General features: G+C 40.9%; 1 protein-coding gene across 1 annotated transcript; it reads left to right on the top strand.

Annotated features, from left to right (window-relative positions):
- The first annotated feature begins 492 nt into the window (after positions 1 to 492).
- On the top strand, positions 493 to 9726 carry LOC136755197 (rho-related BTB domain-containing protein 3-like). The gene is made up of 9 exons (XM_066711683.1): positions 493 to 568; positions 2526 to 2592; positions 4691 to 5044; positions 5719 to 5828; positions 6116 to 6314; positions 6410 to 6583; positions 6996 to 7162; positions 8187 to 8330; positions 9454 to 9726. Exons 1-9 carry the CDS (start codon positions 533 to 535, stop codon positions 9724 to 9726), a joined length of 1524 nt encoding a protein of 507 aa, XP_066567780.1. The 5' UTR covers positions 493 to 532.
- Positions 9727 to 17594: the final 7868 nt, after the last annotated feature.

Below are 17594 nucleotides of genomic sequence, written 5' to 3'. Positions count from 1 at the left end.
AGCCAGGCGTGTGTTTTGTAGAAATAAAATATAATTTGTCTTTTTGGAACCGTTGAAAATGTCAAATAGGAGAAACACATTTCGTTTTTTGGTTGACCAATACGAAGACACTAAAGGAGGCCGGCCGGCATTGTTTGGTTTGTGACCAATCCGAACGAACACTTGACCAATGAGAAGGATCTTTGGACTTGACCAATCAGGAGGAAGAAATACGTTTGTCATCACAGCGGAATATTGTGGGTAGCTTTGAAAATATTTGTTTTAATAGATTTTTCTATTACATCACTCCACATCCATCATGGTACTTCGGTTGATCAAATTTCTTATTTTCATATATATATATATTTATTTACACCGATCATGGTGTAAGTATTCGACATCCTAATTTAAACAACCAATGACAAGACACCACCCAGAAACACGCCCATTTGGATAAAAAAGAGAGCCCCCTTAAAAAAGACCTCCTTTAGGTGACAGGGACTAGTTTTTCAGTTTGCATCGTAGAGGTCAGATCAAACAAACAACACCAACAATGATAATGTGTGAATGGGACGGTTTCACATGGCAGGTAAGTGCCAGTTCAAAAAATAAAATAACATTTATTTAGGCTACAATCTCAAATCTGTCAATTCATTAGATTGATTTGAAATTAAACTAGTTTGGACAAAAAAAAAGCCGTGTTGCATTGAGGATGGGGACCGAACACACCGGAACAATGATGCCACTGCACTCGCACACAGACAGACAGAGAAAGTGGGTTTGAATTGTGTCCAGATATTAGATATAGATATTAGATTAGATATAGAAATAGTGAGGACAGGATCTGTCGTGTCTGCTCGCTGTGCTGTTACCTGTGGCGCCGCCATACCTGCAGCTGCGTCTTGACCTCCGTGCCAGAGGGCGCTGGTTGGGAAAAGTAAAAGGACAGAATTCACGTTTTAACTTTTAAAATGAATTTGATGGTTTAACTTTAACATTGTGTATATTTGGGCTTGTTACCGGGGGGCTTAGGCTTTGATAAATAAGCATTTTAAAAGCAGGTCTTCTTAAAGAGATGCCTGGGGACAAAGGAGACCGACTGGGTTGTGCACTTTCATGTTGGCTGTTGCGGCACATTGTGTGACTCCCTGTGTCCAGGGCAAAACGCAGAACTTGTGCGCGGTTTCTTGGGTGCCACAAACCCCAAAATGTAGCCATAGACCCCAAGTATTTAACTCTGTCGCAATTGCATAGCCTACATATTGTTTTTCAATTTATTAAAAAATAGCTTAATATTTTTGTGGGAAATACATAGTTCTCCATATTAAATAATGAATATGTATGAACACATTTGCGTGCCTAAGTCATATTTGAACTTCGGGGGCCATTATACAGGTAGGGTATTTAAAACTAGTAGCTTTTTAAACGTTTTCATTAGGTTTAATGTAATCAAACAAGCCCATGCAAGTCATTTGTAATAGAAAGGCTGAACATCATGGATGGATGTGATCCTCATCTGCGCCTGATTCTCATTGACTGTACAAGTCGTTAATCACGGAGCCGATCTAAACCACCAGCAGTCACTTCGTTATGTTCAGTTTGTGTTACTGTTTAAGTCCTGTACGAATAACAACGCAGATTCATGTTTTCATGTCTTTATTTATTTGTATTGTTTTTAAGTTTACAGGAGTTTACTTACTACTTTGATCTGTGTTCGCAATGTTGGTAATTAAAGGGGTGCGCACCCCGATGGTATTATTTTTAAAGGGGCAGGCGAGGTCAAGTTTTACTAATGGGGAGAATATTGGTAATTAGTTGAAAACTGAGCTATCGGTGGAATTGAATAGACTTCTACAATTTGTGAATTTTAAAGTCACTAAGTTAATGTGTAGAGTTAAGTCAACTTTATTTTCTTTTGATTTGAGTAGGGAGGAGGTAGTCTGCCAGCACCAATATTAGGGTGCTGGATAATTTAGTAGAGAAGTCCCTTCAGTATGTACCTGAAGCTGTTTAGTTGAATGTAGTCTTTCATTTAGTTTTGATTACAGAGGGTCCTGAGTATACTTTATTCTGTGCATCCTGCTGACTTTTGTTTTCTTTTCCTCTTCCGCCTCCTGCCCCCCCCCCCTTCATTGCAATGTTGTTTTTATTTGTATTGTATATATTTTGGGGGAATAAAGCTTTTTGCACTACTCCTTTGTGTTCCTGTATAATTTGTCTCTCCACAGACTAACTGGGGTGGCTCCCTTTACGGTTAGTTTTATTTTTTGTTCTCCAGACAAGCATTGCCATTGATTTTTCTAATTGTGGATGGGTAATTATGCAATGTTAGGAATCTTTGTCACAATCAATAACATGTTTGGGTTAAATACAAAGACATATAGAATCATCGTTTTGAAGAATTCAATTCAGGATGTGGAAACCAGTTTGTCAAGTCTGAGTGTGAATTCAGTGTTCACTGTCATCAGAAGTGATGTTTGTTTTTTGAGGGGATGGGAAAGAAAAGAGAACTGTCCTCTAAACCTCTATTTGCTGTGTTTGTGCAGGGAGACACTCCTCCGAAGATTAGGAGGGAAATCCCTGACCCGACAAAGCCCACGCTGTCAAAACCAGGTGAGTTCAGTGTGGACTGGAGCTACTGCAATGCACATTAAACCTGGAGGGCTTCATTATAACAGATGTCCCCAATTAAACTACTAAATCTTGGACATCATTTGAAATTGTAAGTGGGTTTGGTGTTATAGGTAATTAGGTGTAATGCGAGACAAATACTTTGGATATACACTAATTTGCGGTAGGCCACCTACCGAACCACTGTAATCCCCAAACATTAAAAACGATGCTTTTCTAATGTACTCTGACCTTATTCAATGGCAGTTTGTAACATGGTTGGTAATGTGTGACTTAATAATCAAAAACACGCAACAAATAGTATGCATGACATGCACAGTCTCTGAGTTATACAGGGGCAGCTCAGCTGAAGGGCTGCTCCTTTGGCATCAATCAATCAATCAATCCTTATTTAATAGTGTAAATAATGCCTAAGTGTTCCAGGTAGGCCAAAAGGTAAAGGCTTATCTGTGCCAGAGCAAGTCATTCCAGGCTTCTTTTTGGCGAGTTTGCAGGTTGATGCTGCTCTGATTTTTAAATAAATATTTTAATTGGATATATTCCTTTAACGATTTTTGTTTGGTTTACAGAACTTGCAGTTTTCTGGGCAATAGTGTTTATAATGCATTATATCTGTGAGGAATAAAACTGAAACTGGGTAAATTCCAGTCTACATTTATTGTATGATTTCTTAGCAGACGGCCTTATCCAGGGTGATTTACAAAATATAAGCGCATTACAAAAGTGCAATACAGTATACAATTACAGATCAAAACCGTAATACAATTATGAGTTCAAAATGTCATAAGTGCATAAGAAATCTACAGTTAATACAAGTCCTACATAAATGCTCTTGAGCGGTATGCTGATTCACAGAAACTGGACTTGGTTGCCTGAGGGCTGGGGGTCTCTGGTATCAATAGCACAACAAAAGGTTGGTGAAGAGATGGTCTGTGTCCCAGCCTTGTATCAATAGCATCTCAAAAGCTATTGATAAAGATGAGTGAGGAGATGCCCCTCCCAAAAGCATGTTAGGCAGGTTGAGTTAATGAGATTCATGGGTGTGGGAGCAAATATGGGAGAGGGGTGAGGGCTCCATTGTGACCTTGTATGCTAATGGGCAGTTGCCGTTGGTCACTCTTGAAGGTGGAGTAGGACAGGCGTTCGAGACGGACTTGTTCATCGAGTTTTGGTATCAGTTTTGCCCTGCTGTACCCAGTTAATTATTTTAAACAGCAGGGGGTTTACGTTAAGTATAGAATTGCATAAAGAACTTATGAAATAACTTTTACACATTTTAAAAAGTCAAATCTAAGCAGATTGTTACTTCAATTAAGTAATTGTGAACTGAGGTCTAACAATAAACAACCAGGTAGGGGACCCCGAATGACCAGGATTGGAAACCCCTGGTCTATTGGTATGGAAGGCTGCTCATGTAGTGGTGTTAGTACCAGAGTAATGTGATTCAGTTTGTTTTAGTTTAATGCCTTGCAGTGCCATTTTGAACTAACGTGTGGATGGAGTACATGTGGGGCTTCCCAATAATACTGACTTGCAATACTGTTATCGTGATGTAAAGGCATGCTTACTCACTCTGCAGGATGCAGAGAAATTAATGCATCTTAAATTTGCAAGATTTCTAAGCTGAAAGTGTGCTGCTCTAGACACGCTTTCGAGCTGCGAGTTGAAGGAAAGATCTGAATTAAAAATCCTTTCAGCACTTTGTGTGGTTTCACTGCAGCCGACATTAAAGCCATCTCAAATGAACAGTGTAGTTTTAGCTCGAAGAAAGTCCCAGAAATTAAACCTGTGTCTTTTCTGAGTTTAGCATAATGTGGTGCCTTCTAATTTTAAAGACATAGGAGCTAAGGTAAACCGTTCGTGGAGAGGGCATGTCATCTGGCTGTAGGAATTAATGTAGTTGTCATCAACATAACAGTGCAAGTTAACAATTCTGTGGACAATAACGCCTAGGGGAAGCATGTATGACGAGGTTTTGCATGTCTGTGTGTGCTGCTTTGAAACGATAAGTGTAATAAAACTGTTGAATGAGAGAGTGTGTGTACCATGTCTGTAAGTGCTGACCTGTGCTTTTCCTTAGACAAGCTGCCGGGGGTGAAGGTGGAGGAGTCTAGCTGCAGCCTGGACTGGCTACGCCTTCTAGAGGACCAGCAGTTTGTGGATGTGGCATTCTACGTGGAGGCTGGGGGGGATGTGCTGGCTGGGCACACAGGGTGGTCCTGCTCTGTCAGCCCTGTCTTCCTGCAGTTGCTGGGGGAAGAAGGGGAGGTGATGCCTGGCTCTTGTCTGCCCTCCACATTGAGGGCTCCACTCAGTCTCATCTCAGCGAGCGACAGCACACACAGGAGTAATGGATGCCCCCCATCCCGGGTCCTCATGAAGGACCCCCTGCTGTCCTGCTGCCTGCCTGAGATGCTGCAGTTTCTCTATGCAGGTATGACAATCCCATCAGCCCACCTTCCCACTCAACTGCCTGCATGTCAGCCAATTATCCGCATGAGAGAGAGAGAGAGAGAGAGAGAATTAATTAATAATCAATAAATGATAACCTTGTTTCTTGGGCATCAATCTCAATGTAATGTGCAAGTCCTGCAAAAGGCACTGAAAGAGCGACAGACTTCTGTGTGCCCCACCTCTAGTGAAGCAGAGGATGCATATCAATATAAATCTGAATGTTTTAGCAATCTTTTTTTTTTTTTTTCTCTTGCTGCTGTGCTGTTTTCATGGAGATCCAGACTCCTGAACTCTCTTAGGAGTAAGCAAGGAGTGGCAGACATGAATGAGCAGTGCCACACAGCCTTTCCTCTCCTCTTGCCTTCCCCTTCCTCTGCTTTACTCTTTCAGCCACATGTTTAACATTAATTTTTACTGGGGCAAGTGTCTTTGCGGTAGAGTACTATAGCAGCAGCGTCAGGCAGGATTTCAACCTGCAATCCTTCCCGTTGTTTCCAGAGCCTTAACCACTCTGCCACACTGTTCCAATGCTGACACAAACATGTCACTTGAAGTCGCACTGCCTCTCTGGAATGTATATGAGTGGTAGCTGAGATGTACAGCCCCTGGGTTGTTGCTATCAGAGCTTATCACCTATATATTCCTGTGCTGCAGGAGCCTATCAGTGGAAGGAGCTGCAGTCCTCTGTGGAGAAAAAGCTGTGGAGTGCACAGGAGGTGCGTGAGCTGCTGCAGACTGTAAGACGACTTCTCGGTAATGAAGAGGTATGATGTTCTACAGCAGGGGTTCCCAACCTTAGGGTTGCAGTGATGCAAAAATGGGGTGTGGTTTTCTGTGTAAATCTAAAATAAATGTAACGGATGGTACACAGGCAAGATCAGCATTTGCCCATTTTCTGAATGTTGGGAAATGCTGTTCCAACAGAAAAGAACAGCTTTTCCTTGTGGGAGTAACTGGTGCTGCAATCACAACTACACTTGTATTGTAATGGGGGGGAAAAATAAATGTATAGAATTTTTAAGTGCTTTTCGCAAGAAGGAACTGACCTCAAAACACTGTAGCCTACAATGGCATGATTCAAATGCTGTCTGAAACTGATAATCATATTGTTGACTCTCTTCTCTCCCCTCCATCTCCCCAACTGTGCTCAAATGACCATGGGCCCCCTAGGATCCCCCAGCAGGACCCCATCTCTCTGGGCAGGTTCCTCAACAGCCCAGTGTTCTCAGACATCGCGTTCATGCTTGAGGGTCAGCAACATATTGACCTGCTAGGTCTGCTTAAAACAGTGCATAGTCAGTGCTCGCCTCTGTGTCTGAATATCTATGTTTATTACTCTCTCCAGGCACGCCTGTTCCAGCCCACAGGGCAGTCCTCTCAGTGCCCTGCAAGTTGATGGCCATAATGTTCAATGGGAAATATGTGGAGGCCAGCAGTAGTGAGTTTTCCTTCCTTGGCATCTCCAGAGAGACCTTCCTGTCTTACCTGGAATACATTTACACCGATGCATGCTGTCCAGGTGGGTGAACTGTAGAGTAATATAGTCTGTATTATTGATTTGGCAGACACCTCTATTTAATGCATGTACAATATAGGCTAATAAACATATTATTTGTACAACAGTACACTATGTTCTGTAGAAAAAAGTGTCTCTTTAAAATCATTCCTTCTGGAAGGAAGATGTGTGTGTTGAACAGACTGTGTTTTGGTTAGATGATGGAGTTTTGTAAGTGTTTTAACAAGGGAGAAATGCAAACTTCTGTTTTTGGTAATATCAATTTAAAGGCATTCCACTACACATGCAAACAAGAATGGCATTAAACACTTAGAAGTAGTTTTTCACAAGATTGACATGGTTTTAAAAGTGTTGCAGAAGTAATGGTAGAAAAAACTGGCCAACTCTCCTCCCTCCTGATTTCCTCCCCCTGCAGATAGTCTCCAGCAGGCCATGTCTTTATTGGTGTTTGTGGATATGTACCAGCTGACCCGCTTGCAGCACTTGTGTGAGGCATGTGTGTGCAAGTACCTGGAGAGCATGCCCAGCAGGAAGCTGCTCACCACCAGCCTAAATATAGTCACTCTTCTCAGGAGGGCCCAGGTAAGAGAAACGGATGGGGATTGGGGGGTGGGGGGATTGTAGAAATATTTAGGAAAATATTTTGGCGATATTGTATGCAATATAAAGTGATTTCCATATAGTGAGGGGAAAAAAGTATTTGGTCCCCTGCTGATTTTGTACGTTTGCCAACTGACAAAGAAATGATGAGTCTATAATTTTAATGGTAGGTGTATCTTAACAGTGAGAGACAAAATAACAACAAAAAAATCCAGAAAAACGCATTTCAAAAATTTATAAATTGATTTGCATGTTAATGAGGGAATTAAGTATTTGATTCCCTATCAATCAGCAAGATTTCTGGCTCCCAGGTGTGTTATACAGGTAACGAGCTCGTTACCTGTATAACAGACACCTGTCCACAGAAGCAATCAAGCAATCCGATTCCAAACTCTCCACCATGGCCAAGACCAAAGAGCTGTCCAAGGATGTCAGGGACAAGATTGTAGACCTACACAAGGCTTGAATGGGCTACAAGACCATCGCCAATCAGCTTGATGAGAAGGTGACAACAGTTGGTGTGATTATTCGCAAATAGAAGAAACACAAAATAACTGTCAGTCTCTTTATAACTTTTTTTGAAATGCGTTTTTCTGGATTATTTGTTATTCTGTCTCTCACTGTTAAAATACACCTACCATTAAAATGATAGACTGATCATTTCTTTGTCAGTGGGCAAATGTACAAAATCAGCAGGGGATCAAATACTTTTTTCCCTCACTGTATTGTGGTAATGTTATAACACAAGGTCAGTACTATAACAAATTATCATGAAGTTGCTATATGAATGGAAATGTACATGCAAAATAACATCATGAAAAGAACAAATGTGTTGGTAAAGAGGCATTATATGCTGTGACTTTCATTGATGACAGTATTTTTTGCATAGTGAATTGCAGAAGGGCAACTGCATAAAATCAGGCTGTATCAAGATTCTATATTTCCTACCGAACAGTTAAACTTGTCAGATTGGTTGATTTGCGGTTTTGTTTTCTGTGCTCCTTAGCGGCACAACTCGCAACAGTTAGCCACCTGGTTCCTTCATTTCATCGCCAGTAACTTTCTGATCTTCAAACGGAGAGATGACTTCCTGTACCTCACTGGTAAGAAATGTTGGGATGGCGAAAGCACCAGTTCAGCTCAGCTCAGAGTTGGGTGGGGGGGTCTTGAGTCAGACCTAATGGACAGATTTGTCATCTTATGCATTTTATAATTGAGTGAATGATTTATTGATGCATTTGTACATTTAGTTTCCTGTGCTCCAAGATTTAATTTGTCTTGTTTTATCACGAAATTGAGTACAAAACCTTTAGCAAATAAAACTATATAGCTGAATTGTTTATTTTAAAGACGAGAGCTTGATATTCAAACCAAACACCACTCTGCACCATCTTTTTTTATATACACTCACCTAAAGGATTATTAGGAACACCATACTAATACTGTGTTTGACCCCCTTTCGCCTTCAGAATTGCCTTAATTCTACATGGCATTGATTCAACAAGGTGCTGAAAGCATTCTTTAGAAATGTTGGCCCATATTGATAGGATAGCATCTTGCAGTTGATGGAGATTTGTGGGATGCACATCCAGGGCACGAAGCTCCCGTTCCACCACATCCCAAAGATGCTCTATTGGGTTGAGATCTGGTGACTGTGGGGGCCAGTTTAGTACAGTGAACTCATTGTCATGTTCAAGAAACCAATTTGAAATGATTCGACCTTTGTGACATGGTGCATTATCCTGCTGGAAGTAGCCGTCAGAGGATGGGTACATGGTGGTCATAAAGGGATGGACATGGTCAGAAACAATGCTCAGGTAGGCTGTGGCATTTAAACGATGCCCAATTGGCACTAAGGGGCCTAAAGAAATGGTTGTGCTGTGAAAATCCCAGTAACTGAGCAGATTGTGAAATACTCAGACCGGCCCGTCTGGCACCAACAACCATGCCACGCTCAAAATTGCTTAAATCACCTTTCTTTCCCATTCAGACATTCAGTTTGGAGTTCAGGAGATTGTCTTGACCAGGACCACACCCCTAAATGCATTGAAGCAACTGCCATGTGATTGGTTGGTTTGATAATTGCATTAATGAGAAATTGAACAGGTGTTCCTAATAATCCTTTAGGTGAGTGTATATATATATATATATATATTTGTAGGTATGTATTTCTGCACAAATTACTAGTAATATTTCACACATACTGAAGAGCCTGAATCCAACCTGTGCAGCACATCTGTGCTGGCACCTACTAACTTCCTGATATTTTGCAGGATGTGAATGGCAAGCAGTGCATCGTGTGTCCCTGGCACAAGTACAAGATCACTCTGGTAGAAGGGGAAGGGCTGTATCAGTCCATCGTTCCTCGTGATCCCAGGAGCAAAGCCATCTGGTGCTCCAAGGGGGTAATGCAGAGGACTCACTCTGTGCAGGAGAGGGATGGTGATGTGTTTGTTACTCTCTCGGACCTGAGCAGGAAGGTGGAATCACACTACTACCAGTCAGAGAAGTACAAGCAGGCCATGAGAGCTACCATTAAAAGATGACAATGTAAGGAATCCACAGGACCACAATGAATCATCAAGATATTTATTAGATAATGGTAATTCAATTATATAGAGATACAGGTGACAGAGACATGGAGGATCCCTAGATTCAATGAAGGTTCTGAGCCTCGAGAAAAATAGGTGCGGCAATTTATTGGTTGAGACCTCGAAAGCGAAAAATGAAAAAGTCCATATATGTGACTGGATATATATAACTGGAAGAATCAAAGACAATGCATTAAATACTATTTAATATGCAAGTCTAACATTATATTGACTACTGAAAAATCAACAATAGAGCTAATGAGTTGATATGTCAAGCACTCCGCTTCTGTAACATTGTGGACAACTCTCAGAAACTGCTTGAAGCTTTGTTATCAACGTAACCATGTTTACCTCGTCCCCTGAAAGTATCAAGACAAGGGAAAGCAAGTGTTTTGGGAACTGAGTGTCTCTGTTTACTACAGACTTCTCGACACAGAAGAAAGGCAGATACACACAGGCCTCCAAGTCAAAATTAATTAATATGGATAAGTTCAATATAGTTCCTGAACAATACTAGAACTTCTTACATTAAATTGTGTCACTGAAGACACCACAGTGTCCACACACCATGCTGGAGTTAGACGAGGATAAGCCATAGTTTGGAAAGAAGGATCATAGTTCTTGCTACATAAGTTGCGTCCACAACATGACATGTCCACTGCATTTCATATACAAAGTATAAAGATGAACCTCCTGTCTGTACTGACTTATCTTTCCTGAACTTCCTCTGAGTCCTCTGGCTCTGGGAGGCTTGAATAAACTGCTTGTCTGTTGACTTTCTCAGTCCTTTTCAGGATCATGAATACCTCACTTAAAATATTCCAGCTCGTTGGTGCAGCATAAGGAGATGATTATTTTAACCTATCAGTAGATGGATCATATCTCTTTCAGTCTTTCAATCACTGTGTTGTCTTCTCTGGGCTCTCTTTTTCAGCAAAGCACTGTGCTAACAAATGGACTGTTATATTTGAAACACCATACATCACACGCTAGTATCACAACCTTCCTTACTTGAATGCTTCAATTTGCTAAATACGTTTTGTTTTCCCAAATTTTTTCTTAGTTCTATAATTACAGTTTTCTAATGATACAGTTATTAAGTCAGAAAAAAACATGAATCCAAATTATTTACAGCATAATTGTAAATCTCGAAAAACTACTCACTTCTAAATCTTTTGTAGTAATTTTTGTATTACGTTAGTATAAATACATGTTAATTTGGATTCATATGTTTTTTTTTTCTGACATTATGTGAACGAAAAGACACAAATGCGCCTGTTTTCTCATTGGAAATAGGTACATTTCAAAATGTCACTATCCTGGTCACAAAACCAAAGGTTGTTTGGAATAATAGCCATTTTCTATACTTTTGAGGAATAAGCAATTAAGAAATAACACTTGAATAAGAGAGCTGGGGATTTGCAGTGGAGGGTCCTCCACGCCATCATTGCTGTCAGCTCCTTCCTGTCGCTAATTAACCCTGCACAGTCTGACAGGTGGCCTGTTTGTGAGGAGCGGGAGACTGTGTTTCATTGTTTAAATGTCTTATTAAGGCCAGGATTTTACTTGACTATAGGTTTTATACACTTATACAGAGGGGGAACTCCTCTTTATGTTACCATTCTAAGTTTTTTATTTAGGTTGTCTAATGGTATTGCTTTTACTGATTGTTTCATGTTTCCTTGGTGTTTGTTTCAATAAAATGCTTTGTAAAACTCAAAATGCTCTCTCGCTCTCTCCCCAGCCCTCGTCACTCCCGCCTCCCAATCACCGCCCCCGGCGGTACCTCACCCCAGAACTCAGAGAGAGCCCTCATTAACACAAACTGGGTGAAAATTGAATGAAAACTGAAGGAGTTATGATAATTTATTTTATATGTATTATATACATTTCCCCTACTTTGCAAGTCATTTCTCCACACAGCAACATCCGATCTTCACAATCTTGCTATCATTTGATAGTTTCCAGTGATACAACAATGTTTCTGGCCAAAATAATGCGTTATTAATAGATACAGCTCAACACACCGGCGTATTGAAAACAATGGGGCTGAATTCAAAGAGTTCAAGACAATTGTGCAAAAGACACACCTAGTGTAGATAACCAACACAGTCCCGTGTGTCATGTCATAAGTCTGAATGGTCAACAATAGTTTTTCACTCCGAAAGCAGGAAGCTGGTGTTGCCTTATTGTGTCGTACAGAACACAACCATGTGACAATTCATATATGTTTTAAGTTATTGATTACATGTTCACAGAATGTTCCATAATGGTTTATGTAATGTTGGTTTACTTTATTTTAGTTTCTATTTTGTGTTTTTTCTTTTCTTTTGCTGTATGTTTGTTGCATGTTTACCACTCTGTAAAGCGCAGTGTGGCTACCCTGTGAAGGGCGCTATACAAATGGAGATTGATGGATTGAAATATGTATTCTTTACTGTGTTTAACCAGGACTTTGCTCCATATCAGGAAAGGGCAAAGTGGACCTTCAAGCCTACCTGAAGCAGTGGCAGGACGAGCCCCTCGAGAAAGAAGACAGCATCAAGGATCTGCTCAGAATAAAGCAGGTCAGCACGACACTCCATATCTGTGACATTTCTGCACTTTTCAATCTTATTCATCTGTGTCTTTCTGTTATGCCAGTCAGGGGTCTTTTCTGCTACAGACACACAGAGTCTGACTTGTGAACATTGACTGTTAAGAGACCTGATACAACCACAGCTGCTTATAGACTGTTGATCCTTTCTCTCAGCTTTCAATCCTCTCACTTTTTCCTCCTGTTAAGTAGGGGGAAAAAAGGAAAAGCATTTACCTTCTAAGAGGGTGAATTGAAAGTATTTGTCCCTAGTGCCACCACAATGGATTTGAAAGGAAACAATTAAGATGTGCTTTAAGTGTAGACTTTCATCTTTAACTTGAGGGACGTTACATCAAAAGTAATTGGACAAACTAACATAATCATGAATTACATTGTGAGTTTCAATACTTGGTGGCAAATCCTTTGCAGTCAATGACTGCCTGAAGTCTGAACCCATAGACATCACCAGATGCTGGGTTTCTTCCCTGGTGATGCTCTGCCAGGCCTGTACTGCAGCTGTCTTTAGTTCCTGCTTGTTCTTTGGGCATTTACTAGTACTCATATTGTTTTATTTTGATTTCCCCTATGCCCCCTTTCTTAGCACTTAACGAAGTCTGCATTTACTAACTTTTGCAATCTAGGATGTAGGACTTGTATTGTTTACTGTATATTTCTTATGCATTTGTGTAATTTGTAATTTGCATTATGCTTTGAGCTGTACTGTATTGCACTTTGTATTGCTCTTATATTTTGTAAGTGGCCCTGGATAAGGGCATCTGCTAAGAAATAAAGAATAATAATAATATGCATGTACTAATAGTATAATTTATATATAGCCCTACACAATTATAGGCTATATTGTTGTGTGTATATATACAGTAATCCTACTATGAAATGTTATCAGTTTAATGTCTCAATGTACTCTGAAATTAAAGCATAGAACAAATAAACAATTAGAGATACAAAAATAAATCATGGAATCATTTTGTTTAACAAAATTTAACCCCTTAAGCTGACAAACCCATCTGGAACCCTTAAAAGTTTTTAATAATGATTTTTTGTATTCTTTAAAATCCACGACAGGCTTGTTAAAGGCTTCTGAGGGTCCCCATGTTAAGTGTAGGAGGAAAAAAAAGACAGACAGAGGTGGGTGGATTCCAAACAGAAAATCTAAATGTTCAGTCCAGACGCAGCTCATCACATGAGCAATCCCAACACTTCATACATCCACTGTCGTCTTCTGAAATGTCCCAGCTGCATCTCCAACTGACCTTTTTGTTTTTTTTGCATTTCTCCTTAATCAAAAATAAGTGCATTCCAATCTTCCTACACCTAAAAATATATAATCACCTACTTTATTATCAGTGTCATATATATATATACATATACTGTATATATATATATATGCCACCACATACACACTGTTAAGAGCAATCTTACTTTGCTTATGTTTTGGATTGATTAGACACCTTATTTTTTAGGTTAAACATTCACCAGAGAAGAATAAATTAATAAATGTTGATCCATTATAACTCCAGCTTTCATCTGTGTCAGAGAAGGATTGGTGCTTCAATTTTTGAAATTATCACTTTTATTGAGGTTTTAATGTATATATACACCTCCCCCCCGCCCCCTCCCACCCCCACTCAATTTCTAATGCCAGCCATGTTTAACAGAAGTCCTCCGCTCTCTCTTCCTGGCTTGCTCTGCTCTCTCTCTAAGGCGCTCCAGGGACCGCAGAGAGGGCAAGTCTTTACGGAAACGCCATTTGTAGAAGTTCTCCTCCTTAATATCGTCTTCATCACACAGCGTGTTAAAGGGGGGAAGAGAAAAGAAAAATTAGTTTGCGATTACAGGTTTGGTAAGCTTTACAACCCATTATCACTTATTTTCTTCTATTCTAGCTTCTATACTGTGTCTCCAGTCTGTTGGCCAGCACACACAACCGTCTCTTTGCCCTTGGCTCTCTCAGTCTCAATGGTTTCGGTTACTAAAAAATATGAACTCACAAATGGAACATAAGATGGGGACTGGGACTCAAGGACTGAGGCTGGAAACATGCAACACTTACACTGCGCTGCTATCCTGCTCCAGCTGGCAGAGACTGGCATATTTAAGCACTGTAGTGATACATCAATGTGCCACAATTTAGAAACACCAAGACCAGACAACCCATGTTAACAGAGATGCCAAGTTGTCGAGGGTCAATAATGGGAACTACCTACCCTGCTCAGCGGGCTTGGAGCTAGAGTCGCCGCTGCAGCCCTTGGCCCAGGAGAGAGAGAAAAAACAGGCAACAGAACATGCAAATTAGTTCCTTCCCCACATACAGGCTTCAGCTGACAAACTTTGCACTATCATGTCACTATTATCATGTTTTCAGACGTCAAATAACACTCAGTCAAAAAGACGTTCCTGAAGAACAGTCAATAGTAACTGGCTCGGTGGATAGGTAACACACATACATTATTCTAACTAACAATCACAATTACAAAGCAGCTGACAAGAAACATGCAACATGGTATATAAGTACAAATGAAACCATCCAATATCAACATTAAACACATCCATCAGAACAATGCAGAAAATAAGAAAATAAAACTCTAGGGTTCTCTAGACAAGCAGGGCTGCATACCTTCTCCAGGACCACATCGGTAATGTGGAGTTTCTGCATGCTGGCACAGATGGACTCTAAGTCCAGCAGGAACTGCTGCTCAAGTTTATCCTTCTCAGTCTCCTTGGAAAGAAAGGATGGAAAGAAATGCAAATAAATGCTACAATTGTTCCATTTCCCCACAATACTTGTGTCAATTATATATAACTATTATTATTTATTTTTTAGCAGACGCCCTTATCCGTAGTGAATTCCACAATATGGAGAATATATATATATATATATTACACTCACCTAAAGGATTATTAAGAACACCATACTAATACTGTGTTTGACCCCCTTTCGCCTTCAGAACTGCCTTAATTCTACGTGGCATTGATTCAACAAGGTGCTGAAAGCATTCTTTAGAAATGTTGGCCCATATTGATAGGATAGCATCTTGCAGTTGATGGAGATTTGTGGGATGCACATCCAGGGCACGAAGCTCCCGTTCCACCACATCCCAAAGATGCTCTATTGGGTTGAGATCTGGTGACTGTGGGGGCCAGTTTAGTACAGTGAACTCATTGTCATGTTCAAGAAACCAATTTGAAATGATTCGACCTTTGTGACATGGTGCATTATCCTGCTGGAAGTAGCCATCAGAGGATGGGTACATGGTGGTCATAAAGGGATGGACATGGTCAGAAACAATGGTCAGGTAGGCCGTGGCATTTAAACGATGCCCAATTGGCACTAAGGGGCCTAAAGTGTGCCAAGAAAACATCCCCCACACCATTACACCACCACCACCAGCCTGCACAGTGGTAACAAGGCATGATGGATCCATGTTCTCATTCTGTTTACGCCAAATTCTGACTCTACCATCTGAATGTCTCAACAGAAATCGAGACTCATCAGACCAGGCAACATTTTTCCAGTCTTCAACTGTCCAATTTTGGTGAGCTTGTGCAAGTTGTAGCCTCTTTTTCCTATTTGTAGTGGAGATGAGTGGTACCCGGTGGGGTCTTCTGCTGTTGTAGCCCATCCGCCTCAAGGTTGTACGTGTTGTGGCTTCACAAATGCTTTGCTGCATACCTCGGTTGTAACGAGTGGTTATTTCAGTCAAAGTTGCTCTTCTATCAGCTTGAATCAGTCGGCCCATTCTCCTCTGACCTCTAGCATCAACAAGGCATTTTCGCCAACAGGACTGCCGCATACTGGATGTTTTTCTCTTTTCACACCATTCTTTGTAAACTCTAGAAATGGTTGTGCGTGAAAATCCCAGTAACTGAGCAGATTGTGAAATACTCAGACCGGCCCGTCTGGCACCAACAACCATGCCACGCTCAAAATTGCTTAAATCACCTTTCTTTCCCATTCAGACATTCAGTTTGGAGTTCAGGAGATTGTCTTGACCAGGACCACACCCCTAAATGCATTGAAGCAACTGCCATGTGATTGGTTGGTTAGATAATTGCATTAATGAGAAATTGAACAGGTGTTCCTAATAATCCTTTAGGTGAGTGTATATATACACACACACACACACACACACACATATATACATATATACACAGTACTGTACAAACGTTTTAGGCAGGTGTGAAAAAAAGTAAGAATGCTTTCAAAAATAGACATGTTAATAGATTACATTTATCAATTAACTAAATGCAAAGAGAGTGAACAGAAGAAAAATCTACATCAAATCCATATTTGGTGTTACCACCCTTTGCCTTCAAAACAGCATCAATTCTTCTTCATGTTTTCCAGAGCTGTATAGCGGTTCTTTCCTGAATGGTGCTATACTGCATCTCAGTTTCAACTGTAATATAAGCATGTAAAAAACTACACAGCCTGCCAAACCACTCAACTGCTGCCAACAAAACAGGGCTCAGAAACTGGGGTTTTGCTGAAAGTCATTGTAAAAGTCAATTGGGTAGCATTATACTTAGGGTTATGTAGACAGTGGAAAAGATGAGTGTAAAATCTCCAAAAGTGGATGGGTGTAGTGGGTGGCGGCATTTGTGTGTCTCTCAGTTACCTTTGAGATCTTGCCGAGGCTGCTGGTGTCAATGGGCCTGTTCTTGGAGACAGGGACACTATTCCTGCCCCAACGTCGGTTGTCCTGCTTGTTCATGAGCTGCTGTTGCACCTTGATCTGCTCACGGTGCTCATCCAACTGGGCTTCCTTGTGGATCTGGTCAAATGTCTTAGGGCCCTGGTCACCCCTCCTGGGCACCCAGTTATCCTGAGGAAGGGGAGAACGAGTCAGTGACTAGTAGAGAATGACAAAACAAGAGGCAGGCAGGGAATGGGGGGTAGGAAGCTGAAAGCAAGGAAAGTTTCTATTCTCCCAACAGTCATTACCCTTCTAAGATCCAAGACGTCCTGCAGCATGAAGCGGATTCGAGAGGAGGTCTTCCTCTCTTTGACCATCTGCTCCATCTGGTTGAAGTACTGGTCCATGGGGGGCTTGTAAAAAGGTCAGACAGAACGATTAGAAAATAGTCCAGACAGCATGGCAGAGCAGTACCGTCATACTACTGAGTGAAGCAGCATTCCTTCTGGAAAGCTCTTGCAGATGCACAGAAACAGTTATTCAGACCACTGTCTAGAGGCCCGGTGACTCTAAAAGACTGATGGCAGAAG

This window comes from Amia ocellicauda, chromosome 8 (assembly GCF_036373705.1).
Source record: "Amia ocellicauda isolate fAmiCal2 chromosome 8, fAmiCal2.hap1, whole genome shotgun sequence".
In the NCBI taxonomy this organism is placed as follows: Eukaryota; Metazoa; Chordata; class Actinopteri; order Amiiformes; family Amiidae; genus Amia; species Amia ocellicauda.
Note: the sequence above shows the minus strand (reverse complement) of the source record. Positions and strands in the feature narration are given on the sequence as shown.

Bases quoted from the DNA above. Each gene is read 5' to 3' on its own strand.
- LOC136755197 (XM_066711683.1), top strand. From the start codon at position 533: ATGATAATGTGTGAATGGGACGGTTTCACATGGCAG. The intron at 5,045-5,718 runs GTATGACAATCC...CCTGTGCTGCAG, and splicing joins GCTGCAGTTTCTCTATGCAG to GAGCCTATCAGTGGAAGGAG. The intron at 7,163-8,186 runs GTAAGAGAAACG...TGTGCTCCTTAG, and splicing joins CTCTTCTCAGGAGGGCCCAG to CGGCACAACTCGCAACAGTT.